At 38.8% G+C, this 24,391-nt stretch overlaps 2 protein-coding genes across 7 annotated transcripts in view; one reads left to right on the forward strand and one right to left on the reverse strand.

Moving 5' to 3' along the window:
* FBH1 (F-box DNA helicase 1) overlaps positions 1-890 on the reverse strand; it is an 80,206-nt gene extending 79,316 nt beyond the window's left edge. For 3 of the 5 annotated variants that reach the window (XM_027858938.1, XM_027858934.1, XM_027858937.1), the window contains exon 1: positions 808-890. Coding sequence is in view for 3 of the 5 variants with exons in the window: in XM_027858934.1 (XP_027714735.1) it covers position 808 (1 nt within the window). In the remaining 2 variants the exon portion in view is untranslated. Of the gene's footprint in view, positions 1-782 lie in introns of all 5 variants that reach the window. The other 2 variants (XM_027858936.1, XM_027858939.1) reach the window with 2 other exon arrangements.
* A 1,779-nt stretch (positions 891-2,669) lies between these two features.
* The window catches only part of ANKRD16 (ankyrin repeat domain 16), a 35,993-nt gene continuing 14,271 nt past the window's right edge, over positions 2,670-24,391 (forward strand). For both annotated transcript variants that reach the window (XR_003568833.1, XM_027858965.1), the window contains exons 1-4: positions 2,670-3,028; positions 5,494-5,714; positions 17,638-17,680; positions 19,627-19,735. Coding sequence is in view for 1 of the 2 variants with exons in the window: in XM_027858965.1 (XP_027714766.1) it covers positions 2,670-3,028; positions 5,494-5,714; positions 17,638-17,680; positions 19,627-19,735 (732 nt within the window). In the remaining variant the exon portion in view is untranslated. The remainder of the gene's footprint in view (positions 3,029-5,493; positions 5,715-17,637; positions 17,681-19,626; positions 19,736-24,391) is intronic.

Raw genomic sequence — 24,391 nt, forward strand, 5'->3', positions numbered from 1 at the left:
CCAGCAGACGGGGGCTTCTAGCTTCTCATCCATTCTGCTCCTCCTGGCTGTACTTCTGCTTTTTCGAAATATCCAGCCCACCTCGCCGAGTCTCATCCTGCGCTTCCCTCAGCCCCGGCGGCCTCCTCAACCGACAGCCCTCGCCTAGCTCGCCACCCCTCGGTGCCTCCATTTTGGGGAGGGGCCTAGGCCTGCCAACCTTCATGTTCCACCAGGCCAAGTCCCACAAGAGACTCCTCCTCCCTTCCAACCCACTTTTTAGCTCCCTTGGGGTGAGTCGCCTTCCCCCAGGAGAACGTAAGCTCCCTGAGGGCAGGGATTTTCCTTCTGCATTTCCTGTATTCCCAGGGCTCTGCACGTCGACCAGAACATTCTAAAAGCTTAATAAACGCTTGTGGCGTTACCTCCCGGGATGTCCCTCTCCACCCTTCTCCCTTCCCTTTCTCTACTCTCCAGCCCCCCCTTTCCCTCTCCGCCCCTCCCCCTCTCTAAAATAGCTGTATTTTTGTTCCCTCAAATCTAGTCTTCCATAGAATCACAGAATGTTAGAGCTGAAAGAGGCTTTCTTTCCTCTGAGATCTAATCTAAGCCCCTCATTTAACAGATGAGTTAACAGGCCCACGGAGGGAATGTGACTCTTCTAAGGTCACACAGCCCATATAAATAGAATAAACAAACGCATCCACGAGATCGGTCGTCGTTAAGGCTCTAAATCTGCCACACAGGGGTAGGCTTGGCCGCCCCCCTCCACCTCTTTCCCCGGTCCCAATCCCCGCCCGCACCCGCAAATCACCCACTCTCACGGACTTGGGCATTACGGATTGTGGCTGCTACCACCGCGCACAGGCCTCCTCCTCCTCCACCTCCTCCTCCAGCAGCCCCGCTCCTCCTCCAGCAGCCCCGCCCCTCTTCCCGTTCTCCCCTTCCGCTCCTTCTCCCCTTCCGCTCTTTCTCCCCTTCGATCCTTCCGCTCCTTCCGGCCTCTTTCCAATCTTCCCAAACGCTACAAAGTAGGACTCGGAATTCCGGTGACTTCCTCCCTAAAATCCCACCCCCTCATCTCCAGCTCCTACAAAACAAAACAAAACAAAACACACATAAAACACACACAAAACAAACAAACAAAAAAAAACCACCCGGCCGTGGCGTTAATTGACTGCCCTCTCGACCAATAGAAAGGCCGATGCAGACTGCCCACCCAATGACAAGCCTCGGGTCTTTCTCTTATTTCTTCTTCATTCTGATCTTAGAGGCAGAAAAGAATTTCCTCAGGTTCCTTTTTTTTTTTTTTTTTTGGCAGAGGGAGGAGAACTGGTTGAAGGTCTTAGGCCAGGCTGAATCGTAGTATCTTAAGTGTAGACCTGGAAGTGTAACCCTCTTGTTTTACAGATAAGGAAACTGAAGTACAGAAAAATTGTCACTTGCCCAGGGTCAGTCAGCTGGCATTAAGCACCTGCTATAGGCCAGGCACCAGGCCAAACTCTGGAAATACACAAAGAAAAAAGAGCCCTAGCTCTCTAGGGGCTCACAGGCTATTGTAATGGGGGGGAGGGTCACTCAGCTAGTATATGTATGAAGCAGGATTTGAACCCAAGTATTTCTGACTCCACTGGGGGCTAAGGGAGTAGATCTTACTTTTAGCGTGGGAGGGATGGTTAGAGATCATCCAAACCCTGCATTGCACAGAAGAGGAAAGTAGGGTTCAAAGTTGGTACCAGAAGAATGGATATCAGGTTCCATTCAAAAAGAATTTATTAAATTATTGTTTAGTATTGAGAATGCTAGACTTGAAATGAGGAAGGCCTAAATTCAAACCTTGCATCTTTTGATGCACTGAGGTATTTAGCATTTACTATCTTCATCAGTAGTAGCTCCTTCTCTGGAGACCTTAGAAAAATCCAAGAGCTACTCGGCATAAACGCACAGACTTTTTTTTTTTTAATTTCTAGTTCCACATTCTTTCCCTCCACCCTCTTTCCTCTTTTCCACACCCACTGAAAAGGCAAGAAATATGCTACCTATTCCACACATACACTCTTAATGTATAGAATCCTGACTTGTGTGGACTCTTAGCTCCTCCTCCAGCATCATTTGTCTCGTCTATAAAAAGAGGAGGTCGGCCAAAAAGGCCTTTGAGGTGTCTTCCCGCTCCAGATCCGGGATGCTACGAATTCTGTCCCATCCTTGCTCACTCCCAATGACATTCACCCTGTTCACACATGTCCTGCGAGGTGTCCCCAAAGCCTTAATGTCATTTTGTGCTTCGACAGCACTAAGACTTTGGGGACAGGGTAAGAAGAGTCAGAGCTCTCCTGGGATGAAACCCCGCAAGTCCTCGCCCCGGCTCCCAGGAACAACCTCCAGGGAGCGATGGTCTAGGCCAAAGTCGTGCAATAACGGGGGGGGCGGGGGGGGCGGAGGGAAGGCAGGGCCTCAGGCCCTCGGCTTGTTCCCTGCAACCTCTCTGGACCCAGCCAGAGGACGTGCGGGGGAGGCAGGCTGGCCAGGAGGCGGGTCCTTCCTTAAGAGAGCCGCCGACGCGCTAAGGCGGCGGCCTCAGACCGGGCTGGGCGCCGGGGACTCCCGCACCTCCCACCTCCCACCTCCCACCTCCCCTCCCGCCGCGTGCGGCTGCGGAGCCTCCCCCAGGGTGCGAGCCGGTCTCGGTCATGGCCCACCGCCGGCGCGTGGAGGAAGAGCAGCCGCTGGAGCGGCTCTTCAGGCTGGTCCAGGACGGGCAGCTCAGGCCCTTGCAAGAGCAGCTTGGGAGAGCGGAGCCCAGCAGCAGCTGGCGGGTGAAGACCGGCTGCCCAGGCAGAGGAGGTGACACCCTCCTACATTCTGCGGCCCGGCACGGGCACCGGGACATCCTAGCCTACCTGGTTGAAGCTTGGGAGCTGGACATCGAGGCCTCTAACCGGGACTACAAGCGTCCCCTGCACGAGGCGGCGTCCCAGGGGCACCGGGACTGCTTGCTTTATCTGCTGAAAAGAGGGGCGGCTGTGGACTGCCTGAAGAAGGGGGACTGGTAGGTGGGAAGGGTTTGGACGTATCCGTAGATTAAACGCTTCTTAAAGATAGGCTATGGCTTCGGCGACCTTCCTTATTTCTGTCACCTTAAACTGCTGGCTCATCATGCAATTTTGAGCTTCACCCCCCTCACACGACCTTCTCCTAAAATGCAGTCCTCTGGTTAATAGACAGGGCAAATAAACGACAGCTTATGGAGTGCCTGCTGTGGGTCTTTGCAGGCAAAGTTAATGGGAGAAATAAAAGAAAAATATAAAGCATTTCCCTTATCCTTAAAAGAGTTTAAAATCTGGCATTCAAGGAACATAACTCTAATAGTGAGAGTAACTGACATTTCGGTAGTCCTTTCAAATAAGTACTTCAGAGACTTTGGTAGGTACTACAAATGTTATTCCAGTTTTACAAACGAGACCTCAGTTCAAATTCTACCTTATTAACTGATCAAGGGTGTCACTTAACCTTTCAGATCCCTCAGTGTCCTTATATGTAAAATGTAGATAATAATCTTCAGTTTATTGTGAGAAAAGCATATCGCAAACCTTAAAGCACTATATGCATGTAAATTCCTCTAGGTTTTGTTTTTTTTTTTAAGCGAGACAGCCACCTTATTAATTGCATTCATTTTTCCAATTTACATTTTACCAAGTTTTTCGAGACTGGTTCACTGTAGCACCCACTATGCTATGTCTGTGAAACTCTGTTGAGAAATCTTTGCCTTCCAAGATAATTTTTTAATGTTATAAATCAGAGACATAAACTATAGACAGCTGCAGTGATAAACTAAATACCAGCTGAGATCCTATAAAATGGAAGTACTACTGTAACAGAAGTGTCCAGAAATTGCACTAATTAAATTTTGGTAGACATGATTTATCCTTTCCATCTCTAAATCTATAGATTTTATGACTCTGAAACAGAGTGGCATAGAAGATAAAGAGCTGGCCTTGGAGCCAAGGCCTGCCCATCATACATACTTAACTTGACTGAGCAAGTCCTGAAATCTTTCTGTGCTCAAGGCAACTCTCTTAGGAATATAACTGGCAAAGAATCTGCTGACCTGCATTAGAAGAGGAAAAGCTACCAGAAGGCCCCTACCACTACCACTACCACCATGTGGACTGAGCTAGTTCTTTTCCTTAAAAAGGTATTTAAATTGTCAGGAAGACTTAAATGGCTTGAGGGAGTAAAGGTCCAGGCTACATACATCACTCCCTGGTCACCTGAGTACAAAAAAACTACAGAGCTCCAGCCCCACGCTGATGCTAGGTTGATATATCTGTTACTGAGCAAATTAACCACAGTATCCTCAGGGCATATCCTTGTTGGATATACTTTCTCCTGCCATGACTAAGTAAACTGCCTTTTGTAACTGTTGAATGACTTACAAATGTTTCATTTTGTTCTGGTATTGGATCTAAACTATCAAAGGACCAGCCTGAGTCAGGTGAAGCCCACCACAAAGTGACTTCCTCATTAGGAAGTTCCTTAAATCAGTGAAATTACAGATCACTATAATGCATAACATTTCGAGACAGTCAAACAAAGCAACAAGCATTTATTAAAAAATTGTTATGTACCAGGCAGTCTTTGGAGATACACACACACACACACACACACACACGACATGACACCTACTCTCAATGAGTTTACATTCCGTTGAGGTAGACAACATGTAAATATCTAAGTACAGAATGGATACAAGGGAGATGCTGCAACAGTAGTTAGGGAGGGCTATGACAGTATAGAGAGTGATATTTGAGCTTCCTCGGAAGGAAGTGAGGGATTCTATGAAGTAAAGGTGAGAAAGGCACCGTTTGTGAGAGAGAAGACCAATTTGCTTGGACCATGGAATGCAAGAAGGGAAGGAGTACATAATGAAACTGCCGAGTTCAGTATAGGCCAAGTTGTAAACAGCTTTAAATCCCGAGCAGAGAAGTTTACATATGATACTAGGAGTAATTTTTGGTAGTTTGATTGGTATGGCACTGAGTAAGTAAATTAGCTTAGGTAGAATTGTCATTTTTAATATATTAGGTCGGCCTACCCACGAGCAACTGATGTTTTTCCAATTATTTAGATCTGACTTTATTTATATGAAAAGTGTTTTGTAATTGTGTTCATATAGTTCCTGGGTTTGTTTCGGGAGGTGGACTCCTAAATATTTTATAATATCTACAATAAGTTTAAATGGAATTTCTCTTTCTATGTCTTGCTGTTGGGCTTTGCTGGTAATATATAGAAATGCTGATGATTTATGTGGGTTTATTTTGTTATTTTCTCAAAGTCTACAAAACAGGCAGAGAAGCTGCTAATAGAGACCATAGACTTTTACTATCCTATTTCCCAGCTCTTTGATCTTTCTAGTTTCCCCTATCAGTACAAACTATAAGTATCAAGCAATTGTCCACAGTACTAGTGTTTAGCTATTCTTTGACCTGAGAAGTTTCTCCTTTCTGGCCTTAGGACTCCTCTGATGATGGCTTGCACAAGGAAAAACTTGGAAGTGATCCAGGATCTTGTGGAGCATGGGGCCAATCCAGTCCTGAAGAACAAAGATGGCTGGAACAGCTTTCATATTGCCAGCCGAAAGGGTGACCCTGTGATCCTCCAGTACTTGCTTACTGTTTCCCCAACTGTCTGGCAGACAGAGAGCAAAATCAGAAGAACACCTCTACATACTGCAGGTATGGACTCTGGGCTGTTCAGAGTACTGGATTTGGAATCAAAAAATATGAGTTCACATCCCAGTGCTGCTACTTACTTCCTGAATGACTTTGGCCAAATCACTTAGCCTTTTAGTTTGCTTCTATGTAAAGAGAAGATTGGACCAGATTATCCCTAAGGTCTTTTCCATATCTAAGTCTTTAGAGATCTTTAATTCTAGAGCTGCACACATATTGGATTTGACTCCTTTTTTTGTAGGCTGGAGTACATAACATAATTGTAGTGCCATATGCCCAGTGCTAGATAAGATATTGAGATGAGATGTGGTCCCTGCTTTGATGGAGCATAGAACCCAGTGTTGGGGAGGGGATATCACACAAACACATAAATAACTAAAGACGTCGTCATCCATGTCAAATCCACTAACCATATGGGTCCCCCAAAGCTCTGTCCTGGGGACTCTTCTCTTTTCCCTCTATACTATTTCACTTGATGATATCATCAGCTCCAGTGGGTTCAGTTATCATCTCTATGAAGATGATTCTCAGATAGCCCTAACCTCTTTTCCAACCTCCAGTCTCATATCTCTAATTATAAAATGAGGTCTTTGCAAAACACTTAGTACAGTGACTGGCACATAGTAGATACTATATAAATGCTTATTCCCTTTCCCCTCTACCCCCCACCTCAACATTAGATATCTCAAACTGGATGTCTTGTAGACATCTTAAATTCAACATATCCAAAACTGATCTCATTGTCTTTCTCCCAAAAACTCCTCTTCCTAACTTCACTGTTACTGTCAAGGGTACCATCTAGTCACCACGGCTCAAAATCTCAGTCATCCTTGACTGCTCATTCTCTCTCACCTCCCATATTCCATCTGTTGCCAGGACCCATTATTTTTGGTTGGTTATATCTCTAGTATACAACATTCTTCACACAAGATATTCTATCTCTTAATGCTGAAAATGTACACTGGTTGTCTCCCATGCCTGGACCTCTCTCCATTTTGATCTCTGCCTCTTGGATCTTCTAGTTTTATACAAATCTCAGCTAAAGTCCTGCTTTCTGCAAGAAGTCCTCCTTAATCTTAGTGCCTTCCCTCTGAGGCTAACCCTAATTTATCTGATATATATCTTGTTGTGCATAGTTGTTTCTCTATTGTCTTCCCCATTAGACTGTAGGATCCTTAAGAGCAGGAACTTTTTTTTTCTTCCTTTCTTTGTATCCCCAGAGCTTAACACAGTACCTGAAACATGGGTGCCTTAGTAAATGCTAGTTGAATAACTAACTCACTGACATATAAGCAATACATGAGAGAGGTACAAGCAAATTACTAATATGAGGTCCAAGGTAGAGGATGAGAGGTTAATCCTCACTGGGGAAAATGTTAAAAGGCATAACAGAGATGGTGGTATTTGAGTAGGATTATAAAGGATAGCTATGAATTAAAGCATTCAAGGTACAATATGAGCAGAAGCATAGAAGTGGAGTATAACACTTTGTGGTAGACAGTCAAATTTGGCTGTAGCATAGAGTATGAGAAATCAACAAAAAGTTGGATGGTGCCAGATTTGAGGGGCCTTGAATGACAGGCAAAGAATTTTGAACTTTATTTAGTAACTAGTGGAGATTCATTACAGGGTTTTGAGAACTGAAATAACATAACCAGATCCATGTTTAAGGAAGATGAGTTTAGATTTAAATAATTGGAGAAAAATATTCATTGTTCATGGGTAGGTAAAGCCAATATATTAAAAAACATTTGACAATGTAACTAACATCTATTTACTCAAATGCCATGCCAATTAAATTATTTTACCAAGTCAGAAAAATAATAACAAAGCTCATTTGGAAGAACAAAAGGTCAAGAATTTCAAAGAAACTAAGGGGGAAAAAAGTAAAGGAAGAAGATTCAGCAGCACCAGACCTTAAACTATATTATAAAGTGAGAGCATTGTATACAATGGATAATTTTGATTATTTTAAATTTTAAAATTCTTGTATAAATAAAACCACTGTAGCCAAAATTAGAAGGAAAGCAAAAAATTGGCAAAGGATTTTCATGGACAGTTTCTCAGATAGAATATGATTGTGAAGGAATACTGCTGTAATACAAGAAATGATGAGCTGGTTGATTTAGAAAAACATGTAAAGACTTGGACCTATGAAGGAAGATGCTGTCCACCTCCAGAGAGAGAACTGATAAATAGAAATATGCATAGTATAGTCTTACATATAGGATTGTGTGAGTATATAATATATATATGTATGTTTATAGATATAGATTATATATATTCATATCCAATTGTAGCCTTCTCTAGGGTAGGGGAGGAAGAAGGGAAAAAATTAAAAGTATACAAGAGAGAACAAAAGAAAACCTAGCAAGAATCACAGAAAAGCTGGGTTACTTTGAAAACAATGTGTAGGATTTATTACATAGGTTTTTGAGAAATGGAATTTTATTATTTTATATTGAATCCTTCCTTATTTTCTACTATATACATGGAAATATTCTTTTCTTTTCACATTTTGTATTTAAATTCAAAATGAATAATTTTTTTAATTTAAAAAGTTTAAATTTTAAAAAAGGAAGATAAATCTGGCAGCATCTGGAAAAATATAGATTACATAGGAAAGGGACTTTTCATTTTTGTCTCTGTCCCAAATGCTTAACATGAAGCTTGAAAAATGCTAGGCACTCAATGAATGTTTATTGAATCAAGTGTTATTGATTAGTAATAAAAGTATTTAGAATAAATAGAAGTTATTAGAGTAAATGAGATTCTTATTTTTTATCCCACCACCAACATCATCAAAAAGGCAAAATATAAGATTAGATGACATAATAGGGAGAAGAGGTATGGAATAAAATCCTGGATTTTTTGAGTTTGAAGAAATCTTAGTAGTCATTTAATCTAAAATATTCTCTGTACACATGAAAAAACTGAAGCTAAAGGAAGAAAAACAGAAAGAAGCTTAAGTTTTTTCAAGGGAAAGAAAAGGGATGAAGGATTTTCATGGTATTTTGACATTAAACTAATTTCATGCAAATAATATACAAGCCTGGTCAAGTCAAGCCAAGCCAACAAGCATTTATTAAGTTCCAGGCACTGTGCTAAGTGCTGGGGCCACAACACAAAACCAGTCCCTGTCCTCAATGGGCTCACATGCCAGTGGGAGAAACAGGATTTAAAGTAGTTACAAACAAGATATAGACAGGATAAACTGGGGGTAACCCCAGAGAGAAGGCAGCAGCAAAAGTTTCTTGCTGAAGCTGATACTTGAGGAAGCCAGGGAAGCCAAGAAACAAACATGAGGAGGAAGAGAGGTCCAGATATGGGAGACAGCCAGCAAGCATGCCCAGAGCCAGGAGACGGAGTGTTTTCTTCAAGGAATAGCCAGGAGACCAGTGTCACTAGATAGCAGAGTAAGTGGAGGGGAGTGAGAGAAAAGAAAGGAAGAGGTCTGGTTATGAAGGACTTTCAAAGCTAGTGGATTTTATATTTGGTCCTAGAGGTAAGGAGAATCCTGGAGTTGTCTGAATACGGGGGTGTGATTATTGTCAGATCTGTGCTTTAGGAAGATCAATTTGACAGCTGAATGGGGGATGGATTAGATCAGGGAGAGACTTGAGGCAGGGAGACCAACCAGCCGGTTATTGCAGTAGTCCAGGAAATAGATGATGACAACCTATACCAGAGTGGCTGCAATGTCGAAAAAGAGAAGGGGATGTATAGGAGAGATATAACCAAAGCAAAAATGACAGGAGTTGGTGACATATTAAATATAGGGATTGAGACTGAGTAGTCAAGGATAACACCTAGCTTGCAAGCCTAGGTGAGTGGGAGAATGGTGGTAACTCTCTACAGTAACAAGGAAGTTAAGAAGAGATTTGGATGTGCCAAGTTTAAGATGTCTATGAGATATTCAGTTAAAGATGTCCAATAGGCAGACAGATACAAGATTGGAGGTCAGGAGAGGATAGGACTGGTCAGATATATCTGAGAATCATTTATATGGAGATGACAATTTAAATCATGAGAACTGATAAGATCGTTAAGTGTAATAGTACATATAGGAAAGATTATAGTATATAGCATAGACATGCAAATGTGTTACATGTATCATGTGCTCATTCAAAAATTTTTTCCGTGATTCTCCATTGTCTACAGCATAAATTCCAAATTTCTTAGCTTGACATTCAAAGACTTTTTTAATCTGGCCCCAGTTTATCTGTCCAATGTTATTTCCCTCTGTTTTCAAATAATAACTACTTTGTTCTAGCCAGACTGGTGTCTCCTCATACACCTCACTCATTATTGCTTTCATTCCTTTGCTCTTTTCCCCTATCTAAAGTTAATTAAATTAACTCATATTTCTTCTGTAGCTATCTAAAACTTGTCTATCCTGCAAGACTCAGTTTAGTGTTAAGTCTAGGGAATTAACTGTCCACTATAATATTGTCTTATCTAATGTTTAATTTTCATTGAATTAAATGATGATGTTAGATTGTTGTAGGGCCTGTTGAACTGTGGCTGCTGGTTCCTTATAACCTCTTATTATGTGTATAAGAATATATTTTTTTACCTATTAGAATTTTGTAATTACAAATGCCATTTACAGTTACACTGAGAAATATAAATTAATCAAATTGTTTACTATTGAATATATACATGCATATATACACTTATAAATAGCTATATTAACAAGTAAGGCCTTGAAGGGATCTTTGTGTTTTGAAAGTTTGTTTCTGAAGTTGGAGAACTAGACATTTTTTCTGATTCCCATTACCTCTCAAACTTCTCCAAAATAGAATTATGCACAAAAAATAAAGTAACCTTAACTGTATCCATGGTCTAGAATATCTAGAATCCAAAAGAAATTTTTTTAAAGCATGAATTGACACTCATTGACCTTGAGCTCACCCAGCACCCCTCTCCACCTCCCACACTTAAGGGCAACAAGACTGCATTAGCAGAACTCACAGGCAGAGACCCCATCTCTACGCTACAGAAATCTGCCCTGTTGACCACAGTCCCTCAGGTACAAAAGCCAGCCAGGGTCCACAACCCTGTATCACCAGTAGCTACAGAGAGCCAGAGCCAGGGTGAACAACTCTGTAGCAACAGTGCTGCAAAGCTCTGAACTGCCAGTCCTGGTCAAAGAACTAAGGAATAGAAGGAGCAAGACAGAACTCCAGGACAAGACTGTGTGTGCAGCACTCCAGTCCTGAGGTGAAGAGCACAGCATCTAATTGGGGATAGTTCTGACCACTGGGACAGAGCCCTAGGCTGGTGAACTGTGAATTACTCATCATGGTAGGAGCCTGAGATACTTTGAGATGCAGCTCCTAGGGAAATTACCATCAGAGGGGATAGTCAGAAAGTGAGTGATAGGGAAAAAAGGAGGAAAAAACCCTAAAATTACAAAAAATTTAAGGAAGAAGAAAGCTCAAAGACTTTGAACATAGATAAATCAACAGGAAAATCAGTCACAAAAGAAGAAAATAATAGCCTCCAGATCTAAATGTAAAAAAATAGAAATAATTTAATATATTCTTTATTGACCATAATACAATAAAAATAGAAATTTGTTCAGGGACCGCAAACAAAGGACACAAACCCAAATGGAGACTTAACTATGAAATATTAAATAATGAGTGAGTTAAATAATGAATCATAGAAACAATAACTATGTGAAAGAAAATGATGATGAAACAACATATCAAAATTTCTGGGATGCAGGTAAAGTAGTCCTCAGGGGAAAAACATATCCTTGTAAACTTATATTAACAAAATAGAAAAGGAGAAGATTAATGAACTGAATATGCAATTATAAAAATTAGAAAGCCAAAAAAATCAACAAACAAGCAGAAAAGGGGAGATATTAAAAATTAGAGTGGGAATAGATAAATTAAGAAAAAACATAGAAATGATAAATGAAACTGAAAACTGGTTCTTCAAAAAGACCAATAAAAATAAACCCTTATCTGTTCTGATTTTTTTTAAAATTTATTTTATTGTGCATCTGAAGTGGTGGCAAGCCTACTGGCTTTTATTGTGCATCTGAAGTGGTGGCAAGCCTACTGGATTTGAAGTGACAACATGGGCGATCTATTTTTTTAGGCTAGGCAATGGGGTTAAGTGACTTGCCCAGGCTCACACAGCTAATAAGTGTCAAGTGTCTGAGGCTAGATTTGAACTCAGGTCAGGTGCTCTATCCACTGCGCCACCTAGCTGCCTCTGAAGACCTGGGAATGAAGTCTTTATTCTGCTGTTTACTACTGGTTTGACCTTAAATAAGTCACATCCCCTAGGTGGGCCTGTAAGATAATGCTAATTAATTTCTGTTTCTTCTAGATCTAAATCTTATCTTATGTAACACAAAAAAATTTAAAACTTAAAGATGAAATCTGAACATGAATTTAAAAAAAACTCTCCCTATATTTCATATTTGCAAACTTGGAACCATGAAATTTCAGAGTTGTAAAAGGCAGAGATCTTCTAGTCAAGAGGTTCTTGATCTGTTGTCCATAAACTTTTTGATTTATTGTTGACATTTTAATAACTGGATTTCAATATTAGTGGTTTCTTTTACAATACTATGTATGTTATTTTATGCATTTAAAAACATTATTCTGAGAAATCTATTCTGATTTTTTAAAAAGAAGAGCAGAAAATCAAATCAATAAAATAGTAACAGCAAGGTGAAATCACAGCAAAAGCAGAAAAAAATGAAAAAAATAATCAGTATATATCATGCACAGTCATATGCTAACAAAATTGAGAACATAGAAGAAATAGAGCAGTGGATAGAGCACCAGTCCTGAAGTCAGGAGGACCTGAGTTCAAATCCAGCCTCAGATACTTGGTGTGTGACAAGTCACTTAACCCCACAGCCTGGCAAAAATAAAAGAAATGGAGGAATATCTTCAAAAATATAAAATGCCCAAATTATCAGAAGACTAGAGAGAGATCTCAGAAAATGAAATAGATTTAGCTATAAGGGAGTGACCAAATTTAAAAACTCCTGATCCTAATGGATTCACAGAAGAGTTATTTTATTAAACTTTTAAAGAACAGTTAGTAGCCATACTTTGAAATTATTATCAAAAATTGGGAAAGAAAGCACTCTATCAGAATCCATTTATGGGACAAATATATTTTTTTAATTTTATGGAATAAAACAAGCATTTCCATAACAGTACAATAACAAAGATGATGGAAACTACAAATCTATTATGCAAACCTTGCTATTCCTTTCAAATATACAACAAAATTATCATGTAAATTTCTTTTTTGTCTTTTCTTCTTTCCTCCCCCTCCCACCCTAGACATGGCTACCGTTAGATACAAATATAAATGCAAATTATGTATATGTAAAATTATTCTATACTTCAATTTATCAGTTCTTTTTCTGGATGCAGCTAGCATCTTTCTTCATATGTTCTTTATATAGTTAATTTGGGTATTTATAATAGACAAAATAACATTCACTCAAAGTCGTTCTTAAAACAATATTGCTGTTACTATATACAATGTTCTCTTGGTTCTGCTCATTTCACTCTTCATTATTTGTACAAGTTTTTCCATGTTTTTCTAAAATCATTGAGCTTATCATTTCTTGTAGCACAGTAATATTCCGTTACAATCACATACCACAGCTTGTTCAGCCATTCCCCAATTGATGGGCATCCCTGCAATTTCCAGTTCTTTGCCACCACAAAGAGAGCTGCTATAAACATTCTAGAACATATAGGTTCTTTTCCTTTTTATCCAATCATCTTTGGAAATAGACCAAGTAGTGGTACTACTGGGTCAAAGGGTATATCTTTGGGCATAATTCCAGATTGCTCTCCAAAATGGTTGGATCAGTTCACAATTTTACCAACAACGAATTAGTATAACAAATATAATCTTAATACTTACACCAGAGAAAGGTGAAATACAGAAAGAAAACTATAGATGAGTATCATTAATAAACATTCACTCAAAAATTTTAAACAAAATCCTGTCAAACAGACTAGAAATTTATCCAAGAAATCATTCATTATGCCCAAGTGGGTCTAATGCCAGGAATGCAAAGATGTTTCAACATTAAGAAAACAGTCAACATAATTAATCTTCTTAAAAACCTAAACATCCAAAACCACATTGTCATCTCAATAGATGCAAAAAAATCTTTGACAAAGTATACTCTTTTATGCTTAAAAAACCCTATAAAGTATAGGCATAGGGCAACCTTTTAAAAAATATAATAAAAAGCAATTAAAACCAAAAGGAAGCATCATATGTAATGGAGATCCACTAGAACCTTTTCTAAAAAAATACTTGATTGAAGCAAGGATGCCCACTCTCTCTAATATTATTTGATATAATTATGGAAATGCTAGCAGTAAAGAAATTAAGGCACCAAAGGGAAGATAAAACTATCTCTGCTGATGACATAATGATTTACTTGGAAAATCCTAGGCACTCAGTAAAGATACTAATTGGGATAATAGCTTCAGTAGAGCTGCAGGCTATAAAATAACTCCTCAAAAATCAACAACATTTCTAATATAACAATAACAAAGTCCAAAAAGCAGTAATAGAAAAGGAAATCCCATTCCAGATGACTAAAAATGCACAAAATATCAGAGGATCAATGTCTCAAAGCATACAAAACACTTGTATAGATTCAATTACAAAGTGTTCTTTTTTTTTTTTTCTTCAAAGTGTTCTTTAAAGAATTAAATAGTTGGAGGAATCTTCAGTGCTCATGACTTGGCCATACATGCCATAATGAAAATGATAATCCTACCAAAATTAGTTTACTCTCTTAAAGCTAAACCAATCAAATTACCAAGGGGATATTTTATAGACCTTGATAAAATATTAATAAAATTCATTTGGAAAAACAAAATATCTAGAATATCAAGGGAAATGATTAAAAGAAGTAGGGATGAAGGATGACTAGCTCTTCTAAACCTCAAAATACATTATAAAGCAGCAGTCATCAAAACCATCTGGTATTGGCTAAAGAATAGAGAGGTAGATAAATGGAACAGCCTAGACAAGAAAGATTCAGAAACAATAGAAATCAATAACCTAGTGTTTGATAAAGTAGAATACATAAGTTACTTAGGGAAAAATTCCCTATTTGATAAAAACTGTTCAGAAGACTGGAAAGTAGTCTGGCAGAAATTAAGCTTAGACCAACACCTTATATACCACACTCGACAATTCGGTCTAAATGGATGTTATTGTTGTTCATTCATTTCAGTTGTGTCCGACTCTTCATGACCCCATTTAGGGTTTTCTTGGCAAAGATACTGGAGTGGTTTGCCATTTCCTTCTCCAGCTCATTTTACAAATGATGAAACTGAGGCAAACAGGATACTTGTCCAGGGTCATACAGCTAGTAAGTGTCTGAGGCCTGATTTGAACTCAGGTCTTTCTGACTCCAGGTCTGACACTCTATCTACTGTGCCACCTACCAGATCTTGTCTAAATGGATACATGCCCTTAATATTAAAAATCATACTATTAAAAAATTAGAAGAAAATCTGATCATATATTCTTAAAACTATGTAGGAGATGTATTCTTAACTAAACATGAGATAGAAGTAATTACAAAACATAAAATAGATAACTTTGATTACCTGAAGTTGAAAAGCTTCTGCACAGACAACATTAATGCATCCGGGTAAGAAGAGAAGTGATCAAAGGGGGAAAATATTTGTATCAAATTTTTCCAAAGGTTTTACTATGCAAGATATAGAAATAATTAACATTTATAAGACTAACACCCATTCTCCAATAGATAAATGGTTAAAGAATATGAACCAACAGTTTTCAAAAGAACTACAAAGTATTCACAACCACATTTTAAAATGCTCCAAATCACTAATATTAAGAGAAATGCAAATCACAACAACCCTGAGGTTTTACTTCACACCCTGCAAATTGACAAAAATGACCCCAAAATGCTAGCAGTAAATGTTGAAAGGGCTGTCAAAAAATAGACACACTAATACTTTGTTGGCGAAGCTTTCCAGTCATTGGAAAGCAATTTGGAATTATGTAAATAAGGTGACTAAAATGTACATACTCTTTGAACCAGATACTGGACATATCTCCAAGAAAGCCTCTGATAAGAAAAAAGCCCTTATATACTCCAAATCAATTATGGCAACATATTTTTGTGATACTTAAGAATTGGAAACAAAGTGATGCCCTTTGATTGGAGAATGGCTAAACAAAGTGTGCTACCTGAATGTAATATAATATTACTGTACTGTATAGTACTGTACTGTAAGAAATTGTGTGTGTGATGGATACCAAGAAGCATAGAAAGATCTATATTAACTGATGCAGAGTAAAGTAAACAGAGACAAGAAAACAGTGTGAACAATGACTACAACAATGTAAAACAAGAGAACTACACACCAAAAATTCAAAAATAAATATAACAAAAGTATAAAGATTCAAATGAAGAAAAATTTGAAGACACCTTCAATCTACCCCTTCATAGAGGTGGGAGGTCTACAAAACACATTGCACATTTTCTTGTACTTTTTCAATGTATCAATCAGTTATGCTGATTTTTTTTTCTCTCTAGAAAAATATTATGTTGTATAGCGTGGCTCTCTGGGAGCGGGAGGGAGATGGAAACGGGATAACCATAGTGATGTAGTAAACAGAAAATAACAATACAAACATTTTAAAAAAGAAAAAAAGTTCATTTTCCTTTCCTTATGGAATCTGAGTTAGCTTTCATATTTAGAATCACAAAATTTTTTAATTTTTTTTTTTTTGGTGAGACAATTGGGGTTAAATGACTTGGGGTTAAGTCACACAGCTAGCAAGTGTCAAGTGTCTGATGTGAGACTGGATTTGAACACAGGTCCTCCTGACTCCAAGGCCAGAGCCCTATCCACTGCACCACCTAGCTGCTCCTAAGAATTTTTTTTAAAAATTATTTAAGCACCTCTATAAACCCTTTGATTCCTTACTTGTGAGAATAACCCAAGGCTTTATTCTGGTAGTCCTTCTGAACTCCCTGGGAATTTCTGTCTATATTACTGGCATGTATCCTGTAAGTACTCATTGTTCTTTGCTTTTTGCTTTTATTCTCAAAACCAGCCAAGGTTTTCCTCTTTTTTCCCAATAATAACCCCATAGATAAATTGTCTGTACGGGCTTAAAATCTCCATAGCATCAGGCATCATAGAAAAAAAACGTTCCTTGTCTCCATTGCTGGCTAACCTTGGGGACATTTCACTACCTTACTCTCATCCACCTCTACCAGTTCCCAGGATCAAAGATCCCAAAGCACAGATCTGGACACAGAAATAGCAGATAGCACCTTACTCCCCACCAGTCACCATGCTGGAGCCTCCAAGAAAGAGGAAGCTTCTCCAGCACATGTCAGAGATGATACTTTTCCTATACAAAAAGAAAAAGCTTGAAAGTTACCTTTAGATCTGCCATGTCACCCCAGTCTGGGGAGCTCCTGAAGCTTTATCTCAGTTTTGATTCAGGATTCCACCACCATCTCCATCTGGGTGTAAGGAATGTCTTTCTAATAAATCTCCTTTGGACACTTAAATCTTGTGAATGTTTTCCTTTTCTCCTCCCTAGTATAGAGCTGAGCACAAAATCACTCCTTTAGAAAGATAAGTGCTTCCAATGAAGGACTTGAAATCTCTAAGAAAATCTGATCATCTCCTCCATATTTTTAAATTCATTAACCCACTGAGGTCCTCATCCTAATGGTTTCAGCGAGTCTCTCTAATTAATAGGTAGAATTTGTCTACATTTCTAAAACTGATTTTTTTCTCGTAAAAATGATTATCTGCAAAGAATTAGAACACTAGAGTTTGGAGAAGGAAGTTGGTTGTCTGAATGCTGAAAAGCTCTAATTTTTTTCATTCTCTCTCCATCTCAATACCAGCAATGCATGGCTGCTTAGAGGCAGTGGAGTTGCTTCTCGAGAGGTAAGCTGACTTCTGTTAGTGTACTCCCAGCAGTGAAGTACACATGGTCTGGGCTAGGTAGCCAGGGTGTTATGGAGTAAATTCAACATTTGGAATAAAAGGACCTGGGTCTAAATCTTGCTTCAGACACTTAGTCACTGTAAGTCTGAGCAAATCACTTAAACTCTTAATGCCTCAGGCAACTTCAATTACTATAAGATGCAAAAGAGTTACCTGTCAGAATTGGTGGAGGGAGTTTTTCTAATGAGGTATTCCCTACACCAATGAAATCCCATGTCTTAGACTGTCCCTCCTCCCTTCAGCCCCCTCATTAAATTATTTATGGTAATGAAGTGGCAACCAAAAGCATTTAAGAATCTACTATATGCCAGGCACTCTGCTAGGCACTGAAGATACAAAGACAGAGGTACAACAATCCTTATTTTCAAGTAGTTTATATTATATTGGGGAGAGATTTACATATATAAATAGGCACAAGGTAATTGAGGAGGGGGAAACACTAGCAGTTGGGGGAATCAGAAAAGGCTTTATGTATGTAACCTATATATGTTTTTATGATCTTTATCCCAACTGCCACTCTTAATACACAAATCAAATTCTTATTGCTAGACTGGTTATATTTTCCCCTTCAAGGTCCTAGAGGAACCCCTGAGGAGTATGAATAGTCTCTCATTGAATTGGCTCCAAACCTCACTGATATGCTTCTTCCTTTAGATTATCAGTTGAAAATCACTTGATCAGCCAGCCATATACTTATGGTTTTTTGGAAAGGGAATGTACTAAGTTGGTACACAGTTGGTACAAATGATCCCTCCAAAAACATGTAATATATTCTCCAACAAGTAAGTGTAACATCTGCGAGAAAGTAGGCTCTGGCTTAGAGACCACAGGCAGCAAAGGAGTTACATGTAATCTCTTGGCTGTTGGAGTTCTTTTCTCCATTTGTGGACTGCTCAAGAAATTCCCCTTAAGCATGGTAAATCTGTATTTAATCAACCATTGGTTCCCAGTGTAGACACTGTTGCCAGCTGATCAAGGATACCATTTAGAATACCAAAGGGAGTATAGGAAGTCCAACATTCTTCAGATCCTTCAAAGCTAGAATCTCCTCCCTCTAGTCACAGAGGGTAAGGGAGATTATTTCAATGCCCTTCTAATTGATCTCCCTTCCTCAAGTCTCTTAACCACTCTAATCCATCCTGCCCATCACTGCCAAAGGAATTCACCTTAAGCATGGATTTGATCATATGATTCTCCTACTTAACTAACTCCATTAGTTTCCTGTTAAATCTACAAAATAGAAATTCCTCTTTTTTTGCTAGGTGGCACAGTGGATAGAGTACCGGCCCAGGAGCAGGAGGACCTAAGTTCATATCCAGCCTCAGACACATGATACTCACTAGCTTGTGACCCTAGGCAAATCACTTAACCCCAATTGCCTCACCAAAAAAAGAAAAAAAAAAGAAAAAGAAATATCCAATCGTCAGTGATACAGGCCTGGAACTCAGGACTAGGTCTGGATATATAGATGAGAGAGTTAACTATAGAAAGATAATTATTAAATCTATGGAAACTGTTGAAAGTCGTAAATGAGAGGTAAATGAAACGAAAGAGGACAAATGCAAGGATGAAACAAAGGAATATACTACCTAAAATCCATATATATTTACCTTATAAAATGCAATCAGAAGAGCACATATACACTCAGAAATGCATATACAGGGAACACCCTGGAGTAGACCTTCAAACATTAAGTCTCCCCCTATCCCTTTCAAATTCCTCTTCACTGGGGTATTTGGATAAAAATTCAAAGGATAGGACAGCCCCAGATCTCTGTAAATAGTTTGCATATCAGATAATCCTCTTATGGGTGATAAAAAGTTGACTGGATATTGAGTTTGAAGCTACCATTTTCTCAACTCCTCTCTTTCCTGCTTTGATTGTAGGTGCCATTATGAACCAGACAGCAGAGACCAATGTGGCATTACTCCCTTTATGGATGCAGTACAATGTGGCCACATCAACGTAGCTCAACTCCTCCTTGAAAAACATAAGGTATGGACACTATTCTATTTCATTAATTTGAGTCTACAAATTGAAGGGGAAAACTGCTAGGCAGGAAAGTCCATGCTGGCAGACTCAACTTTTGACACTATTTTGGCAGTCAGAAAGATTTGTGTTCTAGTTTAATAGTCTTCCACAACCAAATTTCTCTAGGATACTGGTTAAAACACTTTAATTTTCGGTGACATGAAGATAATACTGTTAAATATATACAGTTGGTTCTCAGTTTTTCGTAATTGAGGACATGTCACATGGATAAATAAAATCTACATGAAATTCCCAACCCATCTTTTATACTATCATTCCAATACCCAGCTAATATTTCATTATTTTTTAAAGACGTAATCAAATTAAATTGAGTTGCATTTCCATTTTCTTTGGTAGTCAGTCAACCAGCCGGCATTTATTAACTGCCTGCTATATGCCAGACACTCTGCTAAGCACGAAGGATACGAAAAGGCGAAAAAAAAAGTCTCCATCCTCAAGGAGCTCACTGTCTAATGAGAGAGACAACATGAAAACAACTATGTACAAGAAATATAAGATAAATTGGAGGTCATTGCAAAGGGAAAGTGCTAAGATTAAAGAGGTCTAGGAAAGGCTTCTTGTAAAAGGTAGGGGTGAAGGAACCCAGGGAAGCTGGAAGGCACAGATGAAAAGGGAGAACTTTCCAGGCATGGGAGATTACCAGAGAAGTTGGAGATGGAGTGTCATGTGTGAGGAATAACCAGGAGGTCAGTGTCACTGGATAGCAGAGTAAGTGGAAGGGATTAAGGTATGAGAAGACTGGAAAGGTAGAAGGGGCCCAGTTATGAAGCTCATAATAAGAATGCTCTAGGCAATAGGGAGCCCCTGGGGTAGATTGAATAGGGGAGGGATATGCTCACACTTATTTTTTAGGAAGATCAGTTTGACAGATAAGTGGAGGATGGATTGGAGTAGGGAAAGACTTGCGGTGGGGAGACCCAGCAGCAAGCTATTGTAGTAGCCCAGGTATGAGGTGATGAAGACCTGCACCAAGGTGGTGGCCATGTCAGAGGAGAGACAAGGGTATATAGGAGAGAAGTAACCAAGATAGAAACAGCAAAAGTTGGCAATAGATTGGGTATGGGAGAATGAGAAAGAGTAAAGTATTTGAGGATGACACCTGGGCAACTGGAAGGATTGTGGCATCCTTCACAATAACAGGGAAGTTAGGAAGAAGGGAAGGTTTGGGGGAAAAAAATGACTTCAGTTTTGGATATATTGAGTTTCAATATCTATGGGACATGATTTTGGAGAAGGAAATGGCAAACCACTCCAGTATCTTTGCCAAGAAAACCCCAAATTGGGTCACAAAGAGTCCAACATGACTGAAAAATGTCTGAAACATGGGACATACAGTTTGAGATGTCTGTTAGGCAGTTGGAAATGTGAGACTAGTGATCCTGAGAGAGGTCAGGGCTGAACTGCTCAGTCATCTTCATGAAAATTTGCTTAATTGTAAAGGAACCTGTACAAAGAGACATGATACTTGCTCTCAAATTTATGTTTTAGGAGAAATAACACTAACATGGACACATTGCCTAGTGGGATGGAAAGAGCACTGGACTGGATGTAAGATTCACTGGTTCAGTCACAGATTAGCTGTGAGACCTCGGACAAATAATTTTTCTCTGTCTCAGTTTCCTCATCTGTAAAACAAGGAGGACTAGATTACATCTAAAGTTCTTTCAAGGCTAAGCTCAAACACAACTTTTTTCAGAAAATCTTTGCAGATTCCCAGCTGCTAGTATTTCCTTTTCTAAGATTATTTCCTATCTATTCTTTATGTATCTTATTGGTACTTATTTGTATAGGTGCTATCTCCACTTGCAGAATGCTTGAAGGCAGGAACTGGTTTTGCTTTTTCTTTATATTCCCAGCTAATGCCTGACACAAAATAAGTAGTTAATAAAAGTTTTTGATGCAATTTAAGGTTTGCAAAATGCTTTACTTATGTTATATTATCCTCATAATAACCTTGTAAGGCAGGCGCTATTATGATCCCTATTTAATAAATGAGAAAAATGAGCCTGAGAGAGGCTAAGTACCTTCTCCCAGGTCATGTGGCTAACAATTGTCTGAAAGAGTATTTGAACACATACTTTCCTGCCTCCAAATTTAGCACTCTTACCACTGTGGATGTTGTTGCTGTTGTTGAGGCATTTCAGTTGTGTCCAACTTTTTGTGATCCCATGTAGGGCTTTCTTGAGAAAGATAATGGAGTGGTTTGCCATTTCCTTCTCCAGCTCATTTTATAGATGAGAAAACTGAAGCAAACAAGGTTAAGTGACTTGTGCAGGGTCACACAGCCAGTAAGTATCTGAGGCCATATTTGAATTCAGGAAGACCAGTTTTCCTGACTCTAGGTCCTGCCCTCTTTCCACTGTGCCACCTAACTGCCCTTCCACTGTAGTATACTGGCTCTATGAAGACATTCAGACAAAATGAAAAATATTGAATTCACATATAAATGTATAGAAAGGCACAGAAAGAACAGTGGATTTGAATTCAGAAGCCCTGGGTTCTGCTCACTAGCCTTCTTACCATGGCCAGAACATCTCTGAACCTCATTTTGTTTTATCCATAGAAAGTCTCTCCTTCGAGCTTCAATCCTAGATCACCAAATGCTCACTGGACATTTCAAACTGGATGTCTTAGAAACATCTTAAACTCACATGTCTAAAACTAAACTCATCTTTCCCCCTCTTCCAAATTTCTGTGTTTCTGTTGAAGGCACCATCATCCTTCTAGTGTCTTGAGCTCATAATCTCCACATCATCCTAGACTCTTCACTTTCCCTTGCCCTATTGCTTTTCACTTCACAGCATGACTTGCTTCCGACCCTTTCTCTCCACACACAGCTACTACATCACTTCAGGCCCTCATCACTTTTCATCTGAATTATTGCAATGCCCTTCTAATTGATCTCCCTTCCTCAAGTCTCGTAACTATTCTAGTCCATCCTACCCACCACCGCCAAAGTAATTCACCTTAAGCACAGATTTGACCGTATGACTCTCCTACTTAACTAGCTCCATTAGTTTCCTGTCACATCTACAAAATAGAAATTCCTCTTTTTTAGCTTTTAAAGCCTATATAATATGGCTTCAAGCTATCTTTATACTATTACTCTCTCTTTTGTACTCTGAGATCCAGCCTGATTGACCTTTTCAGTTTGGAATGGTACTTACTCATGACATGCCAGCTCCCTTTGCTCTACTTTTGCAATGACCATCCCACATGCCTGGAACACACTCTGTGCTTCTGTCTCATAGAATCTCTCTTTTCCTTTGGCATGCAGTTCAGACACCGTTTTCTGCAGGAAGCCTTTCCTGATTCCCCACCACCAGTTACAGTATCCTCCCAAATTACCTTCTATTTAACTAATGTGTGTATGTACATATATATATATGCATTTATTAACTGTATGTTTATTCTGTCCATATACATATATTTTAAAATAGTTTTATTGATATCTTTTGGGTTTTTTAATATCATCATAGTTTTATGCAGTATACCTCTCCCTCCCAGAGAGCCATCCCATATAACAAATACTATTTTTTTAAGACCAAAAAAAAAAAGAAAGAAAGAAAGAGACAAAGGAAAAATCAGCACAACCGATCAATACGTTGAAAAAGTCTGAAAACGTGTACATCACCTGTGGACCTCCTTTCTCCACAAAAGGGTAGAGAGGGAGTGTCCTCTTATATGTCTTATTTCGAGTCTTATTTGATCTTTATGATTTTGCTACATTCATTTTTTGTTTTTGAGTGTGTGGTTGCTATTTAAATTATTATAGTCATTGTGTGTATTATTTTCTTGGCTCTGCTTGATTCTTCTTCAGTTTATGTAGATCTTTTTATGCTTCTGTATTCATCACATTCATAGTTTCTTACAGCATGGTAGTATTCCATTACATTCATGTATCACAGTTTGTTTAACCATTTCCCCGATCCATAGGCATCTACATTGTTTCCAATTCTTTGCTGTTATAAAAAGTTCAGCAATAAATATTTTGCTGCATCTAGGAACTTTTTTACTAACTGTGGCTTCTTTAGCAAAGTAGTGGAATCTCTGGACATTATAATCACTTTATTTGCACAATTCCAAATTGCTTTCCAAAATGGTATACCAACTCATAGCTCCACCAGCAATGTACCTATCCTCCCACAATCTCATCAACATTGACTATCACTATTTTTTGCCATCTTTGCCAATTTGCAGCATGTAAGGTAAAACCTCAGGGTTATTTTTATTTTCACTTCTCTTATTATTAGAGATTTGGAGTATTCCTTGAGATGGTTGTGAATACTTCAGAATTCTTTTGAGAATTGATTTTTGATATCCTTTGACCACTTATCTATCCATTAAACCAAATGCTTTCCTATACATTTATGTGTGGATTCAATATTTTTTTATTTTGTCTGCATGTCTTCATAGAGGCAGTAACACCACAGTGGATCAAGTGCTGAATTTGGAGGCAGGAAAATCTGGGTTCAAATTCTGCTCCAAATGATTATTGGCTGCACAGTCCTGAAGAAAGCACTTAATCTCTCAGGCTATATATATTTTTATATGTACTTATCTCTCTCCCCCTACTCTACCCCATTAAAACTTACGTTT

The sequence above is a fragment of the Vombatus ursinus genome, unplaced genomic scaffold (assembly GCF_900497805.2).
Source record: "Vombatus ursinus unplaced genomic scaffold, bare-nosed wombat genome assembly UNPS02013950.1, whole genome shotgun sequence".
Classification (NCBI taxonomy): domain Eukaryota; kingdom Metazoa; phylum Chordata; class Mammalia; order Diprotodontia; family Vombatidae; genus Vombatus; species Vombatus ursinus.